The 25,263-nt window shown below is 39.6% G+C and overlaps 1 protein-coding gene across 3 annotated transcripts in view; it reads left to right on the top strand.

The window, feature by feature from the left end:
• The first annotated feature begins 8,167 nt into the window (after window positions 1-8,167).
• Itfg2 (integrin alpha FG-GAP repeat containing 2) overlaps window positions 8,168-25,263 on the top strand; it is a 27,677-nt gene continuing 10,581 nt past the window's right edge. The window contains exon 1 of one of the 3 annotated variants that reach the window (XM_010611548.3): window positions 8,168-8,646. In XM_010611548.3, coding sequence (XP_010609850.1) covers window positions 8,551-8,646 — 96 coding nt within the window. In that variant the 5' untranslated portion in view covers window positions 8,168-8,550. The remainder of the gene's footprint in view (window positions 8,647-25,263) is intronic. The other 2 variants (XM_010611546.3, XM_010611547.3) reach the window with 2 other exon arrangements.

The raw sequence follows: 25,263 nt of genomic DNA, 5'->3' as shown, positions 1-25,263 counted from the left end.
GGATACAATATAAGGGAAAGAAATAGGCTTGTTTTCTCTTGCTTGCTTTTCTACCTTCTGCCTGCCATGAACTGTTTCTTCTCTGCAGTGCCTGTCTGCCATACCATCCTGCAATGGAGCCAGCCTATTATGGACTAAAACCTCTACAACTGTGAGCTAAATAACCTTTCCACCTTTAACTTTGGGTGTTGGGTATTTTATCTCAGCAATGAGAAAAGTAACTAAGACACTCGGTCATGATGTATGATCTTGTTAATGTTTGTTACATGCTGTTTGCCAGTAAGTTTTTGAGGATGTTTGTGTCTATGTTCTTTAAAGAGATTGGCCTACAGTTTTCTTTTTTAGTTGAGTCCTTGTCTAGTTTTGGAATCAAGGTAGTGCTAACTTCCAGGAATTAGTTTGAAAGTACCCTTTCCCTTTCAATTTATTTATTTTGGTACTGGGAATCGAACCCAGGGCCTCATACTTGCCAGGCAGGTGCTGCACAGGTGAGCTAAGTCCCTGGCCCCCTTTCAATTTTATTAAAAGTGTTTGAGGATTACGGACGATAGATCTTTCAGTAATTCTTACAGAATTCAGTGGTGAATTCATTGGATCCTGGGCTTTTCATAGTTGGTAGGTTTTTTTATTATTGCCTCTATTTCCTTGCTTGTTGTTTGACTGTTCAGGGTTTTTATTTCTTTTGGATTCCATTTTGATAATTCATGTATATAGGAATTTATTTCTTCGGGGTTCTCCAATTTATTAGAGATTTTTGAAGTAGTTACTAATCATCCTCTGGATTTCAATGGTGTCCATTGTGATTCACCTTTTTAATTTGTAATTGCATTCACGGGGATGCTTTCTAAACTTTTTGTGTAGAATTGGTTGCCTATTTTATAATTCTGAAGAACCCATTTTTCCATTCATTGCTTCTTTGTGTTTTTTATTCTTAATCATTATAATATCTGCTCTGATCTAATTTTGTTCCTTGTATAGCTTTGGATCTGGATTGTTTTTCTAGGACCTTGAGATGCATCATTAGGGTACTTGGGCTGTTTCTTTAGGTGGTCATTCACAGCAGTAAACTTTCTTATTAGGACAACTTTCATTATGTCTCATAGATTCTGGTATGTTGTATTGGCATTTAATTCTAGGAACTGTTTTCTTTATTGATTTCTTCAACAATTCATTGATTATTCAAGAGTATATTGCTTAATCTCCATGTGTATGCATAATATCTGTGGTTTCTTTTACCACTGATTTTTTTCCCTTGGTACCAGGGATCAAACTCAGGACCTTGGACTTGCCAGGCAGGCACGACACCACTGAGCTACATCCCTGGCCCTTTTTACCATTGATTTCTAATATAAGTTTATTATGAACTCAAATGCATGAGATAACTTCAATTTATTTTGTATTTACTTAAGCATTTGTATTTACTTAAGCATGCTTTGTGAGCTAGGATGTGGTCTCTTGGAGAAGGTTCCATGTGCTGCTAAGAAGAATGTGTGTTCTGTTGGTCCATTTCTATAGATATCTATTAAGTCCATTTGTTTAAAAGTGTGGCTCAATTCTGATACCTTTTGTTAATTTCCTTTGTTTGTGTGTCATTGATCTGTTGGTGACTGTGAGATACTGAGATCATCCACTATAATTGTGTTGATGTTTAGCTGGTCTTTTATGTTCACTAGTTTTTAAGTAGTTGTATATATAATTTTAAGCTCTTCCTGTTGATTTGTTTTAACCATTTTGTATGTTGTGGCTTTCTTTGCCTCTTCTAATCAGATTTGGCTTCAAGTCTGCTTGATCTAAAAATGATAGCTAGCTACTCCTACGTGTTCTTAGGCTCTCATTTCCTCAACTACTGCTTTCCATATTTTGATTTTAGTCTTGTGAATTTCTTTTTGAAGTAAATGTATTTCTTGTATAGAGCATACCATTGGGGTTTTTATTTTTTAATCCAGTCTGCCAGTCTTTCTGTGTCTTTTGATTAGGTAGTTGAGACCATTCACATTGAGAGTTATTAATGAAAAGTATTGAGTTATTCCTGCCTTTTCATTATTTTCCTGTTAATTATTACTCCCCCCACCCCATTCTGCTTAACTGGTCACCCAACCAGATATATTCATTCCACTGGACATTTTAGCACATTGGCTTTATTGTGTCTTTCTAGGGTATCCTGGAGTTCTTTTGTAGTTTTGTTTTGTTTTTTTGAGGGCTGGTTTGGTGGTCATGAGTTTCTAAACTTGCTCTTTTTTATGTAAAGAACTTAGTTCTCCATCAATTTTGAAAGGTAGTTCTGCAGTATATATTAGTCTGATTTTGAAGTTGTTTTCTTTTAAGACTTGCAACACTTCACTCTAAGCTATCCTTTTTAAAGGTTTGTGTTGTCTGTTATAATCCTGGTGTATTTATCTTTATAAATGATTTATTGCTTTTCCTAACAGCTTTTAAGATTCTGTCATTGTGTTGGACTTCTGAAATTTTTACTGTGATGTGTCATGGAAAAGTTTGTTTTGACCATGGCTTTTGGGGCTCTATATGCTTCACTTATCTATAATTAAATTATTTCTCTATAGTTTGAAAGTTTTTGAATATATTTCTAAACAGAGATTTTTTTGTGCCATTCATGCTGTCTTCTAATTTTTCACTAATTCTGTTTGAATAGTCTCTTTTGTTGTTGTTGTCGTTGTTGTTGTTGTTGTTCTTGTTTGGTACTGATCCTTGGCTTGTGAGGCAGGTGGTAGCACCACTGAGCTAAATCCCCAGCCCAGTAGTCTCTCGTTTTTAATGTATCTCTGAGTATATGGTCTCAAGCATTAATCAGACCTATCTTCTAGATCTGTCACTTTGACCTCATAGAGGTTACTTCTGTTGTCCATACTTCCATAAAGTTTTTTATCTTCCTGTATTTCTGTTTTGTACCTTTTCATGGACTCTTTTTTGTTTTTTGTTTTGTTTCATTTTGGTACTGGGTATTGAACTCAGGAACTTGAGCTTGTGAGGCAGGCAGCTTTTCGTGGGCTTTTAATTCTTTAACCAGTCATTCATGTTGTATTGTTTTATTTAGTCCAGCTAGCTTTTTATTAGTGTCTTCTGTAAAGTCATTGATTATTTTGTTAAGTGTATTATCTATTTAGTTATATCACTGTCGAGCTCACTGAGCAACTTATTGATCTATTTTGGGGGGGTTTGTTGTTGTGTTGCTTTGTTTTATTTTTGTTTTTGTTTTTCTTTTATCATTTTGTATAATTCAGCTGTTTGGCTTTTGATTTTCTCTCTATCTGTGCCTAGGGATCAGTTTTTGGAGGCCTCCCCTTTTCCATGGTTTATTGTGCCAAAGGTTGCAGATTAATTAAAGTAGATTTTATTGCTAGTATGACTAGTATGGAGATCTCTTTAGTGTCTGTTTTCCAGTGATACAATCTAAGTGTGGTTAAATATAGACCCTTTTTCTCTGTCCTAAGATCCAACCACCTCCATTAATTTGGGAAGGGGAGGGTACAGTGTAATTGTCTCAGCAGTAGTTCTCTGGAAATGAACCACACAGTATTACTGATAACACAAAGACAATCCAGATACTGGTATACAGTAAAAACCAATCAATTCCAACAGCTATGCTACCTTGCCAGTGATAATGAATCAGCAATAATAATAGAATCAAGAACAAACTGGATATTGACATACCTACCGTAAGAACCAATAAAAGCTATCACTGAACCACCCCAACAGTAAAAAAGATCTACAATGATAATATAGACACAAAGACAAAGCAAACATTGACATACAGAAAATATCTACTAAATGTAGCAACTATGCCACCATTTATAATAGAATTCAGGGATTTAGCTCAGTGATACCATATCTGCCTCAAAAGCGCAAGGTCCTGAGTTTGATCCCTGGTACCAGGGAAAAAAAAGAAATATAATAGAATTCAACAACAATAGCAGAGTTAACTAAATACCTAAAGATTAACACAGTTTAATAGTAATACTAATAAAAATTAAGCAGGTGGGGAAAAGGAAAACAAGTAAAATTTGAAGAATAAAGGGAAATGAGAGAAAAGTAAAATAAAAAATCCTATTAAGGAATAAACAAAGAGCCGGGCATGTTGGCACACTCCTGTAATCCCAGCTCTTGGGAGGCTGAGGCAGGAGGATCGCTGTGAGTTCGAGACCATCCTGGGCCACATAGTGAGTTCCATGTCAGTCTCAACTACATAGGGAGACCCTGTCTCAAAAAATAAAAATAGATAAAAGCTACAAAAGAAAAAAAGATGAAAAGAAAAATAACCCAAACACCCCACAAAACAAGAGAGATGAATACAAAAAATTCCTTTGTGTTTTTGAATGAGTGGTTTCTTTCCAAGATCTGCAGTATTGGAATCTACAGATAATGGATGAGGGAATAAGTGAATCATTAGTCTCCAGGCTCACATTTTTAAGTGTGAATGATGAGTCCTGCCCTACTTTTCCTGCTGGGTGTGGCTGATCAATGGTGTCTGCCCTGCACTGTGTTCACCCAGCTGTTCCCAGTTTCCATGTCCTGGGTGCTTCAAGTCACTGCTTTATTTGCCTAGCTCTACAGCCTATAGATGTATGAGATGCATCCCTCCCCCAACCCCTGCCTGTTCAAGAGGCCGCACTGTCCATATACCTCAGACTGTCACCTATCCAGGTTGAGGCATACCCCTGATAATGTTTGCAGATGGGGAAAGCAAATAGACCACCTAATTTTGTGCTGGATGTAGATAGCAGGTTAGACATCAAACAGTCCAATTAATGCCAGCACTTTCAGACCTAACCCTTTCCAAAACCCACATAAAACCAGCCTGGCTTCTCAAATTGGACATGGGCAGGGCTTAAACTTCTCAGGGCATGTGTCTAGCCTTCACACTCTCCATGACTCTTGTGGCCTTCCCCTAGACACACTGAAGCTTTTTTTTTTTTTTTTTTTTTAAGATACGGTTTCACTATGCAGTTCAAATTGGCCTTAAATTTGCGGTAATCTCACCTGAGCCTCCTAAGTGCAGGAATTACAGGCATGTGCTACCAGGCCTAGCTTCTGCTGCTCAGTCTCTTAACCCCTTCCCAATATGTTTCCTGATTAAATGCTCAAATATGGCAGGCACCAACCACACTGGATTTCTTCAACTCCAGCCTGCCATGAAGAAGGTGTTAACTTTCAGAGTAAAATCCCACACTGTTTTTGTAGTTTACCATAACCATGGGAATTTCAAACTGCTTCATTCCTCCCTGTGTTGTGTTCAGTTTCCACCATTTTTCTGTGGTTTCTAATTTTCCTGTCGGCTCTTTCTGAATTTCCAGAAATCTTTCTTCACTAATTTGTTGTTTTCCAGATGTCACAATTCCAGGTCTGAGGCTTCATTTTGTATAGGTCTTTACAGTGCCATTTTTAATATCCAGTAGCATTTTACACAGCCCAACAAGCTCTAGGATTAAAATTTTCTAGAGTTGGTGGTTTCTGATAACATGAAACTTTTGAGGAAAGGGGTATACTAAATAATAAATAGTACTTCCATCAGTAGAGCTGCCCACAATTACGCCCAATTTGTAGGTCAAATAAATTTAAGAAAGTTTTCCGTATGTCATAAGCTTTTTGAAACTTTAAGGTACACTGTGAAGTACAGAAGGCTAACAGTGATGCATGTCTCAAAAAATACCCCATTAGAAAGTCCTGGTCCCTGTTCCCAGGGTGCTAGGTAGCTCAGCCTTGTGCAAGAAAAAGTTCTGAAGATCCTGCTTCTTCCTGGGTACCCTCAAACAACTTCAGCCACTCCATGTACTCTTATGAGAAAGAAGTGGTCAAAGACTCCATAGAAATGCTTCCCAGTTAATTTCCATCCCCTCCCGTGGAACCTACTAAAGCTGTTTGTCTGATTTATAAAGAATATTCTACCCACACAACTATAGAAAGATCCAGAACAAGAAACCCAAATGATGAAGATAAAAGTAAGACTTGGTGGAATGCAAGGTCAGGGTTTGACTTGAGAGTTGAGTCAGGCCAGGGCACTTGGTGACTAAAGCAGGATGATCCTCATCTATTTTGTGCTGAAAATTATTAATTAATAAGTTTATTTTGCAATTTCATTTAGAGGGCTGAAAAAAAACTGGGAAATACAACAAAACAAGTGAATACATCTAGAAGTAAACATTTTAATACTAATTTTTATAAAACAATAGAAAGTTTCAACTAGGGTGAGAGGACAGACATAGAATACTGGGTGCAGTATGAAACCACTCCATGATTGAGATAATGCATTTTAAAAGCACTATGGAAAACTGGGTAACCCAACCCTTTGAGTGGAAATGCACATCCCTACACTACACCAGAAAGAAGGACTGGTAACAGTTTAGCCTCAGAGTGGATCTACAGTCCCCAATAAGTCTACACTGCTTCCTGTTCTGACCTGATGCTCCTCATCGTACTTAACATTCCTTGAGACTACTTACTAGGACCAAATTTGCCATCCTCCTCCTCCCCTAGGTAAAAAGGTCCTGCCCCTCCAGCCTTTCCCCACTACTTTCAGACAAAGTAGGGCTGCGCCTAGTCTAGCCTCTATTTCTTTCTTTTTTCTTTTTTTTTCCAGCGTGTACACCTTTAATCCCACACCCTGCTTCACCCAGCACTGCTGCCTCTTCCTCCTGGCACCGCTCTCTGCGGGCTCCAGGCAAAGCGCTCAGTCAGGCGCCTCTGCAGCCGATCCCAGGCTCCGTCCACCTGCTGCTGGATGATGGGTGCCCATAAGTTGCTCAGCACCACGTGGCTCTGGCCCATCAGCTGCTGCCTGCTCATCTGCCTCTGCAGCCAGCTGTGGGTGGCCGCCTCGCTCAGCCCGTCCCTCTGCACAATTTCTTAGTACTGTGGATGGAAATCAGACCATGCACTTGCAAAACCACTGAGTTAAATCCCCAGCCCGGTTATTTTACTTTTGGAGAAAGACCAAGTATAAATCAGCCTAGGCTTACAAACCTAAATATGTATTGAGCTACTGTAGGATTTCATAAATACTTTTGTAGCCCTGACTTAGATACAACAAAGAAAGGCAGGACTGGATTCAACAGGGAAAGAATCCCAAAGTGTCATGCCATGAGAGTAATGGTCCTAACCACTACAGAGAAAAGCCACTGAGGGAGAGAGACAGGAGCTTTGTATGTGGAGATGGGATAGGGTGTCCACAAGACAAAGTGGGTCTAGAATCCCAGCAACTGTCACTTTCAGCCTAAGGACTTTCCTAGGAACCAGGCAATAAGTGGTTTAAGGAAAAAAGAAGCCCTGAGCTGGGGATTTAGCTCATTGGTGCTGCCGCTTGTCCTGTAAGCATAAGGTCTCAAGATCAACCACCGGTATCAAAAAAGAAAAAAAGCCCCTGGGCTTTTGGGATTTGGGATCAAACATAGTTTGAGTCCGGCCTCCATCACTTTACCAAATGGCTTCATCTTACTGAACATGTTTTCCTCATCTGCAGAAACAGTTACCCAAGTTCACATCGTGGTCACACTAATTTTGTGAAGAAATTTTTGTGAAATGTACCAGATGATTTTAAACTATTGATCATATATCTAAAACTTTCACAAAGACATTGCTACTTCGGAAGTCAATTCATCATTTTTTTTTTTTTAAGTGATGGCTGCCATACACTATCTTGTTTTAACAACTCCGGATGGGTGGCTAGTTTTATTAAAACACAGCTGGAGTTTAGCCTATTGGCACACGCCTGTACTGTAATCCCAACACTCCTGAGGCTTAAGCGGGATTAGAAATTCGAGGCCAGCCAGGGGTACGTGAGTTTTTAGCTCCTCCCGCGCCCCCAGAAAAGCCCACAACTGTCAGAAACGATACGATTGTTAGTTATTACTATTTTTTTCAGCTTTAATTGAGTTTATTGGTACATTTTAGGGATACAGTACAGTTACATTCATTGTTGGGATCTTGTACCTCTACATGACAAGAGTTGATTCTCATTTTTTCCCCTTACCCCTGCCCTCCCTTCACCCCCTCCTCCCCTCCCGATCTACAAACACTTTATTTCCATCTTTTCATTATCTCACATTTTTTTTTTTTCCCTTTTTAATCTTCCCCTACCCATCCCATCTTCCCTACACCTTTAGCTCCTTTCTTCCATATTAGGACCTTATGTATTATTGCAGATTATTCACACTAGAGAAACTATTCGGTATTTACACGTGTGACTTATGTATTTCACTTAGGAGTGCTATAAATGTTACTGTGATTCTGAGGGATTGTCCCACGGCTATCCCTCAAGGCCAGAACCATAGAACAGAACCAGCCCTGGACCGTCCCAAGGAGCCGCCCCGGGCTAGGCTCGCCCCTTGCCAGTGCTTGGCGATCAGGAGCGGTCCGTCAACCTGTCACTCACATCAAGACTCGGAAGTCCCGCCTGTCTGGAACTGAGCCAACAAGGCGGGGGTTACAGGTCAGGCAGTGACGTAACTCTCCGCTTTGGGTTAACCTCCGCGGGCGAAGTACCGATAGCCATTCGGGGACCACTAGCGGGCTACCCGGTCTGGCGACCTTGGAAATGACATGAGGTCAGTTAGCTACGTGCAGCGTGCTGTGATGGAGTTTAGTGGGAGCCTCTTCCCGCACGCCATCTGCCTTGGGGACGTGGATAACGACTCGGTGAGTGCATGCGCAGCGGGGATGATGGAGTGCCTGCGCCGCGAGGGGCGCCTCTGCGGTGTACGCATGCGCGGAGGCTGTGGCAGCATGGCGCGCTCTGGAGAGGAGCTGTGTTTGTTGCTGCAGTGACGGGTATTGCCTGGGGTCTCAGTTGGCTTTGTGCCCTGGGAGTATTTTTTTTAGAAGGATAAACGATTGATCCTTTTGCCTCATTCCCTAGTTTGCAGTAGTAGAAACCTGGTACACACTGGTAGGCAAGTGTCTTGAGTCGCTGTTTCTGATTAGACCTGCCCAGTGGCATCACCTTTCAAATCACTTTACCTTTCGCCTCTAAGCTAGAAAAAAGCCCATGGCTTCGCGCCTGGGAAGACCTCTGGGCCCTTCCTACGTGAGGGACTCAAAGGTTCGCACCGTCTGCAGTACCTGCCCAGTGTAAATTAATTCGGAATAGGCAGGTGAAACACTGAGCCCCCACCCCCACCCCAGCGCTCTGCACCCGAGATTCAGTCACCCTGGAGCGAGAAGTTCTGTATTTGAAGGAAATAAATATTGGACCTGTATTGAGTATGTACAATTTTTTCCTTGTGATTATTCCTTGAAAATACAATCCAACAACCACGAGTATGTATTACTTAAAGGTATAAGGAATGTGTAGTTAAGTGGTTTTGTTTTTATACTAACAAAACTAGTGTGTTTACAAAAACTCAAAGCTGTATGGTGTATACCTTCATATATATTGTCCACCATTGACCAAATTATGGGCAGTACATGACTATTTACAGAGAACTCCAACAATGTCGTAAAGTTTATGGGAAGATATGCATAAATTATGTGTAAAACCTACTGTGCCATTTTATATGTTACTTGACCATTGTTGGATTTTGGAATTTATGGGGGCCCTGGAACCAGTCTCCCACAGACACAGAGCAACATCTGCAGATTATACTACTCTAACTTTTTTAATTGAAGATTGAACCTGGAGCCTCTATATCCTCTACATCTATATACATCTACAGCCCCTTTGATTTATATTTCTGAGACAGTGTCTCACTAAATTACGCAGACTGGGCTTGAACTTGAAATCTTTCTGCCTCCGCTGCCCAGGGTGCTGGGATTATAGGCTTGCACCAACATACCCAGCTTGGGAATTTTTTGAACCTATTTTTTCACCATTATAGTTCCAACATTTGAAATAGTCCCTGGGCACATAATTGTCACCCAGTAAATATTTTTTATTAAATATTACTTTAAAAAGCAAATGTGAAAAAAACATTTTAGGCTAGGATGTGCCTCAGTGGTAGGTCATTTGGCTAGAATGTATGACCCTAGGTTTGATCTCCAGTATCACAAAAAAGGAAAAAGGGAAGATGGGGGTAAGGGAAAGAAGGAAGGAATGGAAGAGGGAAGAGAAAAGAAGGAAAAAATAAAACCAGGAGTAGTGGTGTACACCTGTAATCCCAACACTGTGGGATGCAGAGGCAGCAGGACTTCAAGTTGGAGCCCAACCTGGGCAATTTAGTAATTTAGCAAGACTTCATCTCTAATAAAATCTGGGGATTGCTGGGGATGTAGCTCAGTGAAAAGGCCCTGGGTTCAATTCCTAAGACCACGAAAAAAAGAAAAAGTGACTTTCTGCTTCAAAGCAACTGGAAGTGCTGGGCATGGTGGCGTACATCTGTAATCACGAAAAAAAGAAAAAGTGACTTTCTGCTTCAAAGCAACTGGAAGTGCTGGGCATGGTGGCGTACATCTGTAATCACGAAAAAAAGAAAAAGTGACTTTTTGCTTCAAAGCAACTGGAAGTGTTGGGCATGGTGGCGTACATCTGTAATCCCAGTACTTGGGAGGCTGAGGTAGGATTCCTGTGAGCATGAGACTATCCTGAACTGCAGTGAAAGACCCTGTCTCAAAAAGCCAGGAAGGAAAAAAAAACTAGAAGAGCTTTGCCCGTTACTAGTGAGTATAACTCAGAATCAAGTAGCTTAGAGAACTGTTACATGATAAGGCGCAGCAAGCACACTTGAACCATCTGAGTACTGATAGAAGTTTTGTTAGGGGCTAAGTGTGTAGCCAAGTGGTAGAGTGCACTGGGTTCAGTCCCCATCACCACTAAAGAGAAACTGGGTTAGTGGTTCCCAAAACCATTATTTGGAGATTTGGGGGCAAGAAAAAGACTGATTTTGTCATAAAGAAACCTATCTTATAGCTGTTTGAAATGAATTATTTCCTGTAAGACTGAGGGACTGTAGGACTGCCTACTGAGGCCTGGCTGCAATAGGCACAGCAAGCCTTTTGAAGGCCCAAGCAGGACATAGAAAGAGCTCACCTTACTTGTGTAGCATTGCTGTTGAGTGATGTGCCCTTGTGGTCAAAGCCAAGCTCAGCTACAGGGAAGCCAGTCTTGTGGGCAGCGCCACACTCTGCCTGACTGAGCCACATCTTTTCACTCACTGCAGCTGATCCACATGGAGTGTCTGACAGATTCCAGGCCGAGCAGAGTTCACATCCACTTGTAAAAGAAAAAGCAGCTGCATAATTGAAGACATGCTCAGAACAGGTCTATGCCAACAAAGACAAAAAGGGTGGCACGAACAGAGAAGTGGTGTCAGGACAACAGGAAAATAAAAGGCACACAAGCAAATCAGGCTTTCAGATTTTAAAAGATGTGCACCTCAGTCCAAGTGCCTCTCACTGGGTCTCAATACAATTGACAAGAATCATTGAAAGGGTGCTGAAATATTGTGGGATTTCAGCGTACAGCCCTGTCCCAGAATCCACTCTGACTATGCATTCCGTGTGAGTGTGTGTGTGTGTGTGAACCTTTCACATGGTGTAAGTGGGGAAAGGAGCTCTAACATGCATGTACTCTGGCCCTGGAGCTTTAGACATTTCCTGAATCTTTGTTACTTTATTTTTTGATTCTCTCAGGAGGATTGGCCCTGGGGCATTGCCCAAATTCTTGTGTAGACAGGGAGTGGTCTCCCAGCCCCAATTATGCTACCTATAGCACATCTACCACATTTATTGTAGTAGGGTGGGATATATGCACTACTCCTCATCTGGAACAGGCAATTGTGATTGTAAGCTCTCAGCTTCAGCAATGAAGGAGAGTTTAAAATAAAAGAAGATGGCTTATTTGGGAAAAGATGGAAAAAAAATATAGCTTGGAGAGTAGGAGGCATCAGAAGTGAATGCCCCTGAGCTCTTGTCCCCGGCTCCTTTTATTTAGGACTAGCAATTTTCCCATCCCCTATGTGGACACCTAGAAGTTATCATCTGATTGGCTATCTTGGCTGTCTTTGTTCCTGACCTGGGCACATCTGCCTGTGTTCTTCCAGTCCCTTTGTGATAGATAACGGGGTGGAGGGGAGGCTTGTAGGAAGGTAGCTTAGACTTAATGGTTAAGTAAAGGGGTATGTGTGTATCTAATACAATAATATAGAGATGTTATAGTGAGAACATGCATACATATGTATGTGTGTGTGCATACTTATGTTTCATACTAAATAAGAGTCCTTAGGTGGCTGCCCCTTATTTCCTTTGCATTTATCAGGTTGGTGAGGGGAACTGATTTTCATAATCCCCCACACCCACACACATCAGGGATCGAACTCAGGACTTGCCAGGCAGGCATGGTGCCACTGAGCTACATCCCCGTAACCTTTTGCTTCTGGCTTCCTTGTGTTTTGTTAACTCTTCGTGACAATAGTGTTACCTAGCACCTCTCTCAGTCTAATTTCTCTCTCCTTTGTCTTTCTAATTGCGCTAACTGTAGAGTCTACCTGTACCGGGTAGGAGCTGCTTTCAGTAAGTTTCCCTGTTAAATTTTTTTTTTTCCAGTTCTGGTGATGGAACTCAGGACCTTACGCTTGCAAGGCAGGCACAGTGCCACTGAACTAAATGCCTGGCCCTACAATGCTTTCATTTGTTTGTTTGGTACCAGGGATCAAACTCAGGCCCTTGTACTTGTCAGGCAGAGGCACAGTGCCACTGAGCTAAATCCCTGGCCCTCCTTGTTAATTTTTTTTTTTTTTTTTTTTTTTTTTTTTTTTTTTTTTTTGGTTTTGAGACAGGGTCTCACTATGTAATTGAGACTGACCTGGAACTCACTATGTAGCACAGGCTGGTCTCGAACTCACAGCGATCCTCCTACCTGAGCCTCCCGAGTGCTGGGATTACAGGCGTGCACCACCACGCCTGGCTCCTCCTTGTTAATTTTTGATAAAGCCTATCTTTCCCTGCCTAGATGCTACCTTTTCCTACTCTCTTGTGATTTTCTTCCTGCCTCTCTGCTCTGTGCTCTGGGAAATTGTTCCCAGCAGGAAGTCTGTGCATTTTATCTTTCTACTTAACTGGCTATCCAGATTTATCTAAAAACTCCAGGATAGGCTGAGCATTCTCTTTTATTCTAATTTTTCCTTGTTTGTATTTTTTCATTTTTTAAAATCTCAGAGCTGGGCATGCATGCCTGTAAGCCCATGTACTAGGAAGGCTGAAGAAGGAAGATCAAAAATTAGAGGCCAGCCTGGGCAATTTAGCAAGACCCTGTCTCAAGTAAAAGAATAAAAAGAGCTGGCCAGGGATTTAGCTTAATGGTTCCACCGCCTGCCTTGCAAGCACAAGGGCCCAAGTTCGATCCCCGATACCAAAAAAAAAAAAGAGCTAAGGATGTAGCTCAGTGGTAGAGCACCCCAGGTTCAATCCAAAGCACCACAAAAGAAAAGAAAAGAACAATCCAGGCATGGTGGTGCACACATAATAATCCCAGTACTCAGGAGGCTGAAGCAGGAGGATCACAGTGAGTTTGAAGGAAGCCTGGTCTACTTAGTGTGTTCAAGGCCAGCCTGAACTACATAGGAAGACCTTGTCTCTGAAAAAAATTTTTAGTAATGCTTTATTATTTATTTATTAAACATTTTCTGAGAACCTACTTGTGTGTTTTAGCATTTGTTGAATGAAGGTGTAAAAAATGGATTGTAGAAAACATGCTTAGTTCTCTGTTCAAATAGAGGCTAAAAACCCAGCTGGTATTCACTATATACCAGTCATTCTTCTAAATGCTTTTCTGTATTAGCTCAAGTGTCCCAACAACCTGATGAGGTAGATACTCTTCTTGTTTTTTGTTTGCTTTTGCTTTGCAGTTCTAGGGTTACCCAGGGCCTTGTACCTGCTAAGCTAGCACTATACACCACAGCCCTATCCTAGTCTTACACATGGAAGACAGGCAGAGAGTCAAAGGTTCTAACCCAGCAGTTGCACTCTCTGGCAACACACTGTGCATTTTCTCTGGGTATCTGCAGACCTCTCCTCAGTAGCAGTAGAAGCCCCAGCTGTGGAGGTTTTCATGTTAATAAGCTCATTGTCTGCTTCTATGATTAATATAGAAACTCTCAGAACTATTAAAATGTCAGTCTGACCCAGGAATGGTGGCATATCCCTGGAATCCCAGCAATCAGGAGGCTGAAGCAGGAGGATCACTGTGAGTTTGAGCACAGCCTGGTATACACAGTGAGTTCAAGTTCAGCCTGAATTACAGAGGTAGACCCTGTTTCAAAACACACACACACACACACACACACACACACATGCACAGATCTTAAGAGCCAAATCATTAGTAAACCCCAGTTTGCTAATTTTTCCAAACTAGCTTTTTGAGGCAGGGTCTGACTTAGTATATTCCCCAAGGCTGGCCTGGAACTCCTGGACTCAAGCAATCCTCCTGTCTCAGCCTCCTGAGTAGCTGGGACTATGGGCACACTAGTTCCCTTACTGTTAATATCTGTGTTGCCTTAGAATTAAATCTCCTGTTTGACAGATACATGTTAAACAACACTGAGATTTCATCTCATTCCAGAAAATATGATTGTTATCAAGAAAGAAATCAACCAATGACAAATGCTGGCAGGGCTGTGGGGAAAAAGGAACCCTCTCCACTGTTGGAAAAATCTACTGGAAGACAGAGTAGGTAGAACACTTGAAGACATTGGTATAGGCAAAGACTTTATGAACACAACCCTGATTGTACAAGAACTACCACAAAGAATCAACAACTAGGATCTCATCTTAATAAAAAGTTTCTACAGAATAAGAAAAACCACCAGCAGAGCACAAAGACAAGCCATAGTGTGGGGAACAATTTTGCCACCTATTCCTCAAAGAACTAATATCTAGAATATATGAAGAATTCAAAAAAACCAGACCCCCCCAATTTAAAGACCCAGTCCAAAAACAGGCATCTGAAATTAATATGCACTTCTCAGATGAAGAACTATCTCAGATGAAGAAATGGAAAATAAATATATTAAAAAAAGTTCAGCATCACTGATCATTCGAGAGATGCAGATGAAAACAACTCTGAGATTTCATCTCACTCCAGAGAGAATGGCTGCTATCAAGAAATTATCCAATAACAAATGCTGTCTGGGCTATGGGGAAAACAGAACTCTTCTCCACTGTTGGTGGGAGTGTAGACTGGTGCAACGACTGTGGAAATCAGTGTGGAGATTCCTCAAAAAACTAAAACTGGAGGTTCCATTTGACCCAGTATTCCCCTTGTTGGTATCTTCACAAAAGAATCAAACACATCACACCATAGCAATGTATGCACACACGTTTATAGCAGGATTGTTTGTAATAACTAAATCTTGGGAATAGTCCAAAAACCATCAATGAATGAATGGATAAAAAAGATGTGGCTTTTTTTTTTTACAATGGAGTACTACTCTGCCTTAAAGGATAAACATGAGGCATTTATACATAAATGGATGCAGCTTAAGACCATCTGCTTAAGTGAAATAAATTAGACCCACGTTCAAATATCACATTTTTTTATCTGATGTGAGAAACTGAAAGTGTAAATAAGGACCAAAATGTATAACTAGATATTGGGAAATGGGAAGAAAATATTCAAGTGGGAAGGGGAACAAAAGAAGGGGAAAGGGAAAAAGAAGGAAGAGAAAAGAAGAAAAACAGAAAGATAAAAGTGGAAACGATGCTTTTGTAAATGAGGGGAAGACAGGTTGAAGGGAGGGAAGGGGATTGAGGGGAGGAAGAATCAAAATGTATTATGTGCAGATACAAATCCCCTATGGTAACTGTGGTCACTATGTATATGTAAAATGTACAAATAAAATTAACAACAAAAGAACAGATTATTTTTTATTTCGTTTATCCTACCTCAGCCCTGCCTGACCTAGATCTCTTTTAAGGGGGTGCAGAAGGCCCAGCAGTCTGACTTTATATAAGTTTTTTATGCTGAGGAGGGGCATTAACCCTACCTAGCCAGAGACAGAAAGTAGTCTTGTCCTGACTGGCCTAAAGGGGACATAGGAACATCAAGTTTTGCTGTTTGTAAAACAGTCACTCTTTAAGAGTCTGAAAAAGAGGGCAAGGGTATAAAAGACATTAGTCCACAACAACAAAAGATCATATGACATGGAAAAATTCTGATTTACAGTATCATAGCCAGAGAAATGAAAACTCTTTTTCACCCGGCTGTTTTAGAAAACCAGGACATTAGCCAGCCATTGATGCTTACAGCAGAGTCTGACATTGCACCAGTCAGTGAACATAGATCTTGTTATGCAGGAGACACATTTGCAAAGTTGTCAGGAATGTACACACAACATTTTGTTTTCAGAATGGCACAGGTTTCACCTTGTGCTACTGTTGGAATATCTAGGGCCATTTGGTTTTGTAGAATGGATTTTTTCATTCATTCATTTTTACTTTTGAATTTAGTAATAAAATACCTTCTGCAGTGTTACTTAGAGCATTTTGGGCATAATTAGAAAGAGGTTCTATGGGTACCATTACATTTTCAAGCCCTATTTGTGGAATAAAGATGGAGGCCAAGTGATCATTCCAATGAAAAATTGATTTTTTAGGGCTGGGGATTTAACTCAGCAGTTTGGTAGCCTGCCTTGCAAGCGCAAGGACCCGAGTTCAATCCCCGATACCAAAAAAAAATTTTTTTAATTTGATTTTGTCCATGCATGTCTCAAAAACAGGAAATTAGCTGGTCATTCTACAATTTTAACCCAGTGCCTTTATACCCATGAGTACACTTATATACATCTTTTAAATTAGCCTGGAGACAACCAAGGCCATAGATTTGTACCACAGAGCCACCAAGTACCACGTGGTGTTGGCCATCTTATTCCAGCCCTTGCCTTTTAGTAGCAAATGTTGTTATCTCTTAATCTCTTAAGTGATTGCAACCCTGTGTAAGAGTCCTATATTTTGGGTGTCATTTCTCCATTTATCAAAGTATGTTTGGGGTTTTTTTGTTTGTTTCAGATAATGGGGTGCCTAGTTGGCCTAGTTGGCCTATAGATGTCAGATGTATATATTAATCCCAGACCTAAAAATATTTATCCATGAATCAGTGGTTTTCTTTTATCATGGAAGTTTCAGGAGTGGGGCAAAAAAGAAGCTCTGTTTCCATATCTGAGTATTTCCATATCTGGCTAGAATAAAATTTTTTCCACGACCCCTTTTATGAAGAGTCTCTCATTTATTAGCCACTACGACACATTAGACCTGGTAGCAAGCAAGCTTTTGAGATAATCTCGGTATTTTCTAACCAGTATTTTATAATAGTTTGAAGCTTTCTCTAATCTTGTCCCTTAAAGGAGATACCCAACCAGGGTAGCCCAGGAACACTAGAAGTGGGTAGTTGTCAGCAAACTTAGTTTACATATTTGTTAGTATTTTTGGCTTGGCTAGTGATATTAATAATCAAAACTTACTATGGCTGTAAGTTATAGGTGCAGCTGGAGACTGTCAGCAAGGGCTAGTGCAGTGTGTGAGGCCCTCTTTTTATGTCTAGCCTAGCCTTTAATTTAATATTGCTAATATAATTTTGTATATTGTCAGTTATACTTTTCTGCTGGGTGTTTTATGACTAAGTTAAAGTGAAACTTGTGTTGATGAAACTTAACATTTATTTGTGTGTTTGTCAAGGTCAGTTTAGATTCCCAGGCATTCCTTTTGGAGTCATGTGCTTAGCTCTTAGTTTTTCCTCTACCAGATGTGTCATCTACTGGTGTGGGTCACAGTCTTTGCTTGACCACATGGCTTAACTTGGAAGCATGAGGACCATCCCCTCTTTAGTGATCCTCTTTTTTTTTTTTTTTGGTTTTTTTTTTTTTTTTGGTTTTTTGAGACAGGGTCTCACTATGTAGTTGAGACTGACCTGGAACTCACTATGTAGCCCAGGGTAGTCTCGAACTCACAGCGATCTGAGTGCTGGGATTACAGGCATGAGCCACCATGCCCGGCACTAGTGATCCTCTTTTTAGCACAAGTATACTGGTTGAATCCTTTTCTCTGGGTCCCAACAATCTCCCTGTTTGGGAGGTTGGGTAGCTCACTGGAGTTGTAGGATCCTTGTAGAGAGGTTCCCTCATGTCCTGAGTCTTTGTTGACCTTGGACTGCCAGGGCCAAAGTACTGGCTGTCCTCTTAGCTCAGTTACCTTCATCTTTTTATTTTTCTTTTTTTTTTTGGTACTCGGGATCAAACTTGGGCCCTTGCCACCTAAGAGGCAGGTGGTGGAACCACTGAGCCAAATCCCTGGCCCTACCTTTATCTTTCTTTAGCTTTGGTTGCCAAGCTTCAGAAAGTCAGTTCAACCAATACTGAAGTGGAAGCAGTAGGTTTGACTGTTATAATCTTACCTGAATATCAAGCACTTTGAAATAAAAATATAATCAGAATTTTTTAACCAATTGTGGTTGCTTGAGAAGTAAAATTTTTGTAGAATGTTCACAGATAATAATTATAAAATTTATAGGGAAAATTTGAAATCAAGAGCAAGCAACAATTATGATGACATTTGATTTGACTTAATTTTCCATTATTATGGCAAAAATGTTCGTTTCTCTAACTCTTTGATGTTCAAACACAAATTTGGAACAACTTGAGTTCAACAACCAAGGTATCACTATAATGTATATTGTATAAAAGAGAATACCTATTATTTAATTTGTATGTGTTAAACTAATTTAGACTCACAACATATTTTGTGGGTATAATATATATGGCCTCATATGTACCTATATTTATGTAGTTATAACTAAGATAATAGTTGTTTATTTAACCAGTCATAATCTGATTATTAAAAATTTTTTGTACATTTTTTGGTGTATGTGTAGTGGTTTGTTGTTTTGTTGTTTTTTTTTTCCATTAAGTTTATTGGTACTTTTTAGGTATACAGGATAGTTACATTCATCATTGGGATCTTGTACCTTTACATGATGTATCTTGGTTCTTATTTTTTCCCCATACCCTTGCCTTCCCTTCACCCCCTCCACCCTTCCCTATTTACAAAGATTTTGTTTCCATTTTTTCATTTTCTCATATTTTTTCTTGTCCCTTTTTTCCTTTCTCCACCCTTTCCACTTACCCTACTCCTTTAGCCCTTGTCTTCCTATTTCACATTATCAATTATACAATTTGAACCTTATTTCTACTGTTAGTTTTTCACACCAGAGAAACTATTTTGTGTTTACATGTGTGTTTTATTTATTTCACTTAAGAACATGACCTCACTATCCATCCATTTAGCTATAAATGACTCCAGTTTCTCATTCTTTATGGCTGAGTAGTACTCCATTTTATAGCAAACCCACATCTTCTTTATCTAGTCTCCAGTTGATGGGCATTTGGGCTGTTTCCAAGTTTTAGCTATTACAAACTGCCTCTATAAACATGGGTGTGCATATATTGTTGTGGTATCATTCTTTTAATTATTTTGGGAAGATACCCATCAGAGGAATAGCTGGGTCAAATGGGACCTCAAATTCTAGTTTTTGAGGTATCTTCATATTGATTTCCACAGTGGTTGCACCAGTCTTCAGTCCCATCAACAATGGAGAAGAGTTCCTTATTGTTTTGTTTTTATTTTTTTGGTACCGGGGATCGAACTCAGGTCCTTGTGCTTGTGAGGCAGGCGCTGGAACCACTGAGCTAAATCCCCGGCCCCCTTATTGTTTTTTTGTTATTGTTGTTTTGTTTTGTTTTGTTTTTTGTTACTGGGGATTGAACTCTAGTCCTTCTACTTGCGAGGCAGGCGCCGGAACCACTGAGCCAAATCCCCAGGCCCCCCTTATTGTATTTTGATTGGGATTGCATTCTATATGACTGTTTTGAAAATATGGCCATTTTTACTGTATTGGTTCTGTCTAACCTGAAACAGAGATGTCTTTTTTTTTTTTTTTTTTGGTTGAGACAGGGTCTCACTGTGTAGTTGAGACTGACCTGGAACTCACTGTGTAGCGAAGGCTGGTCTCGAATTCACAGTGATCCTCCTGCCTCATCCTCCTGAGTGTTGGGATTACAAGCATGCGCTACCACACCCAGCATCTTTCCATTTTTTTGATGACCTTTTCAGTCTCCTTCTTCAGAGTACTATAGTTTTCATTGTAGAGGTCTTTGACTTCCTTAGGATCATTCCTAAGTATTTCATTTTTCTTGATGCTATTTTGAAAGGTATTGTTTCCCTAATTTCCCTCTCAGTGAGTTCGTTATTTATGTACAGGGATGCTATTGACTTTTTGAGCATTGACTTTGCATCCTGCTATAACTGCCAAATTTGAATATTAGTTCTAGGAGTGTTTTGCTGGAGATTTTGGGGTCTTCTATGTAGAGAATCATGTCATCAGCAAATAATGATAATTTAACTTCTTCCCTATCCATATCTCTTTTGTCTTTCTCTTGTCTTAATTGCTCTAGCTAATGTTTCAAGCACTGTATTAAACAGCAGTAGTGATAGCGGACATTCTGGTCTGTTCTTGATTTTGGAGGAAAAGCTTTCAGCTTCCTTCATTCGGTATGATGTTGGTTGTTGATTTGTCATAGATTGCTTTTATCAGGTTAAGATAAAAACCTTCTATTCCTATTTTCTTCAGTGTTTTTATCATGAATGGATATTGGATTTTGTCAAATTCTTTTTCTGCATCTTTTGAGGTGATCATGTGTTGTTTTTTTGTTTTGTTTTGTTTTGTTTTGTCCTTGGTTCTGTTTATATGGTTTGTTGCATTTATTGATTTCTGGATATGTTGAACCATCCCTGCATCCCTGGAATGAATCCTCCTAGGTCACGATGTGTGATCTTTTTGCTGATTTGAGTCATTTTGTTTGCCATTATTTTATTGAGGATTCTTGCATCTGGGTTGCTTAGAAATTGGCCTGTAGTTCTCCTTTTTGGTTGGACCTTTTTCTGGTTTGGGAATCTCAGTAATTCGTGCTTCTGGGAATGACTGGGAGTACTGCTTCCCTTTCAGTTTCATTAAAGAGTTTGAGGAGTACTGACATTAAATCTTCTCTAAAGTTCTTGTAGAATTCAGCAGTGAATTTGTCGGGACCTAGACTTTTCTTAGTTGGTAGTGTTTTTTTGTTTGTTTGTTTGTTTATGGTACCGGAGAGCTTGCAAGGCAGGCAGCAGCGCCATTGAGCTAAAACTGAAATTAGAATAGCAACTCCTGCTTTTTTTAATTTATTTTTTGGGTTCCTGTTTCATGGAATGTTGTTTTCCATCCTTTGTTTTTTAATCTGCGATTATCTTTTTTGCACTAAATGTGTTTCTTGTATTCTGCATATTATTGGGTTTTCTTTCTTGATCTATTCTGCCAATCTGTGGCTTTTGATTGGAGAATTGAGACGATTCACATTCAGAGTTATTACTGAGCGATACTGACTTATACTTCTCAAATCATTACTTTCTTGTTTCTGATTACCTCATTTTTCTCCTTTTGTTTAGTTGTTCATCCCACCAAGTGTATTCATTCATTCTTTTGTGCTTATTGATGTTGTTGGTTTCATTATCTCTTTCTAGGATGTCCTTGAAAATATTTTTGTAATGTTGGTTTGGTAGTCATGAATTTCTAGAGGAGCTCCTTGTTATGGAAATATCTTATTTGTCCATCATTTTTTTCTTTTTATTCTTTTGTTTTTCTTTTTTGTACTAGGGATCAAACTCAGGATCTTAACACTTGCGAGGCAGGAGAGGTGTCCATCCATTTTAAAGAAAGGTTTTGTAGTATACATAAGTTTGGGTTGGAAGGTGATATCTCTTCCGGTTTGAAACACTTCACTGCAAGCCCTCCTGGCCTTTAAGATTTGTGTAGAGAAATCAGTTGTGATTCTAATAGGTTTACCTTTGTATGACTTGCTGCCTTTTTCTAACAGCTCTTAAGATTTTTGTCTCTGTGATGGACTTCTGGAATCTTGAATGTAACGTGGATGGAGAAGTTCTCTTTTGGTCATTTGCTAATTGGTATTCTATATCCCTTGCTTTATCTGTATATTTATTTCTTTTCCTATATTTGGAGAGTTTTCTGTCATTTCTGTGAACAGATTTTTTTATGCCATTTCTCTTTTCTTCTGATATTTATTCCAGTTATTCTTTGATTAGTCTTTTTTGCATCATCCAACACTTGTTGGATCAATTTTTTATTTTCTCTTGCTGTTTTTAATATGTCTTTGAGTAGGTGGTCTTTAAAGGCACCATTGACTTTTAGTTCTGTCCTCATATCAGTCTTTCCTGCTACCCATAATTTTATTTATTTATTTTTTTGGTACCAGGGATTGAACTCAGGACCTTACGTTTACGAAGCAGGCAGTGGAACCACTGAGCTTAATAAGATTTTTTAATCTTCTAGATTTCTGATTGAAATTTTTTCAGGCACTCATTATTTGGTGAACTGGTCAATGGTCAAGCATGTTTTATATCATTTTGTTTAGTTCATCTAGTTTTCTATTAGTGTTTTCTGAGAGATTCTGCATTTTGGTTATTATTTATTATATTACTATAAATATTTGTTTTTACTATCATTTATTAGTTATATCTTCTCTAATCTCACTGAATATCTCTTTGACCTGTTTTCTAACCTCATCTGCTATGCTTTCAAGTAATTCAGGTGTGTGGCCTGTACAACTTTGCCCTTGGTGTCCCCTGGATTGGCTTTGGGAGAAGTGGGGGTTTGGGGAGGCATTTTATTGCCTTTTCTTGCTGCATTTCTGTTGTTTTGCTTGCTTGTTTGTTTGTTTGTTTGTTTTGTGCTGAGGTTCATTGATTTTTATTGTCTGAAGACTTTGTTGCTAGCGTAGAGATCTTTCATTGCTTTTCAGTTATACACTTTGGGTGTAGTTAATTGTAATCCTTTACCAGAGCCCTAATATTTGACAACCTTGGTTATTTTGGGAGAGGAGTATAAGTGTACTTAGTCCAGCAACCAAGGTCTCTGGGAATGCACTATAATAATGTGAATGTCACAAAGGTAATCTGAGTGTTGGCTTACAGAATAATTGCAATAATTATGTGACCCTGTTAATATCAAGTGACACAGCTACAGAAGTTTTGCCTAAGACAAGTTAGATACTAACACACCATAAGAACCAGTTGTGTACTACCTTTAACCCAAGAGAAGAAACCATCAATTATAAGGTAAATATTAAGGCAACTCAGGTATTGACTTACAGCTGATATGTACTAAATGTAACAATCATCTCTCTGCTAATGGTAGGAAAAAATTCAACAGTAATTTTACAGAGTTAACTATCAAAAGATTAACAAAGCTTTGTGGTTATACTATTAAAGATTTAGCGTTTATAATTGAGAGGTAAAAGGAAAACTTTGAAACTTTAAACAATGATAGAAGAAGAAGAAATAGGATCTTGTTGGGAAGTAGAAGGATGTCTATAGAATTTGGTAAAAGTAGGATAAAAAAACTGGCAAGAAATAATATAAGAAAAAAGGAGGAAAAAAAGAAAGTATACAGAGAATAAAAAGAGAGAAGGGTTACCATAAGTTCAAGGCCACCCTGGGCTACATAGAACAAGGCCTGACTGGACTGCATAGCAAGACCCTGTCTCAATAAATAAATAAGTAATGAAGGGAAGAAAATTTAAAAGAAGAGGAAAAAATGAGAAATAGAAGAAAAAGAGCTTAGAAGCAAGGTTGGAGGACGAAGATTATTCAAGCCTCAGGAAATATGAAAAAATAGGAGGGAAAGAAAGAAGAAAAATTTAAAACAATGTTCATAGTCACAATTTTTTAAATGAACAAACAAAAAAAAAATAACCAAAAGCAAAGAAAAAAATAATTTCTTTGTGATTTCAAGCCTGTAGTTCTTTTCTGGGGTCTACAACGTTATAGTAGTATCCAGTTCAAGGCCTGACTCTGCTTTCACTGGTAGATAAAGGAGGCATTCAGAGCCAAGATCCTTGCTGAGTGAAAAAGTAAACCACTGGGCTCAGTTCAGATCCACAGACTTTATCAGGTCCCCATGTATAGTATCACTTATTACCTGCATGACCATTTTAAACTGCATAGCTTAGGACATGTTCCCAGCCACCCAAAGAGGGGAGCCAGGGCATCAGGTGGACAGAGCTTATGCCCTTTGGGGTAGGGAAGGGTCAAAAACACAGTTTAGAAGACCTCTCAGACCTTCAAGTGTATAGGCTGTTGAGATTGCTGCAACCCAGAATCCAGGTTCTCCACTATCTCAGGGTTGAGTTTCCCATGTCAGCTGCATGAGAAACTTTGCTCAAGACACTGGATGGTGGCTTTATCTTTATTTTGTGTCTTCCTGGACAAGCAGGATATTTAAAGTCCCATCTAACCCAAGGTCATTGTTATCTCTTGTATCTAGATGTCCCTTCAAGTCTCATGTAGTCATAGGGTAGAGGGTTCCAAATGTGGCTGGATTAGGGTATGTGACACTGACTTAACGGTGCCTTACCTTGGGTGTGGGTAGCAATACCCAAAAGGCAAGTGGCCTGGATGGAATATAAAAGGACAGAGAGAAGCTGCTCTGCTGCCTTCTGCCTGCCTGCTTTACCATGGACTCTTTCTCCTCTGTGATGTCCTTCTGCCATACCACCTTGCCTTGGAACCAGGTAACTGTGGACTGAAACCTCTAAAAACTGTGAGCCAGAATAAACCTTTTCTCTTTTAACTTTGGAAGTTATTTTGTCTCAGCAATGAGAAAAGTAACTAAGACAGACAGAGAGTGGTGCTAACCTAAAAGAGTAAGGCTGCTACATGTCCTGGAGATCTCCTTCTGACACCTCTTCCCATTTCTGGTCAAAGGGAGCAAGGGCTTCTTGCCTTCAGTGCTTTTATGTACAAGCACTCATTTTCCAGTTAGAGACTCTAACTAGTGGAAAAGGAAAGAACTCAAGACTGCAGAAGTTTGAAGGCAGGGAGAGGAAGAGAGACATGAGGAGAAAAAAAAGATACACTATGTTTCAGAGGGCAAGGAATTAGTTGAGAAAAGTTGGAAAGAAAAATGAATGAAGTCTTTTGGTGGTCTTAGCAAAATCATCCTCTCAATTCTTTTAACTCGTGGCTGGCTTACCAAGAGAAAATGTCACCAGGCCAGGTCTGAGAGTTTCCCAAACTTAACCCCCACCATGATAGCAGGCTCACTGACTCCTGTCACAAAGTTTTCAGGGTGCACCAAAAAGAAACACAAGTAGAGTTTATTAGGCAAAGATAGAAAGCACATTGTATACTCAAGAAGAGACTATGGATATTCAGAGAAATGAGTGTAAACGCCATATAGTTTGAAACTGAATACATTTATACCTTTTTTTTTTTTTTTTTTTGAGA

This window comes from Fukomys damarensis, unplaced genomic scaffold (assembly GCF_012274545.1).
Source record: "Fukomys damarensis isolate Sample0158 unplaced genomic scaffold, DMR_v1.0_HiC HiC_scaffold_19, whole genome shotgun sequence".
Lineage (NCBI taxonomy): Eukaryota > Metazoa > Chordata > Mammalia > Rodentia > Bathyergidae > Fukomys > Fukomys damarensis.
The sequence above is the reverse complement of the archived record's forward strand: the minus strand, read 5'-3'. Positions and strand labels throughout refer to the sequence as shown.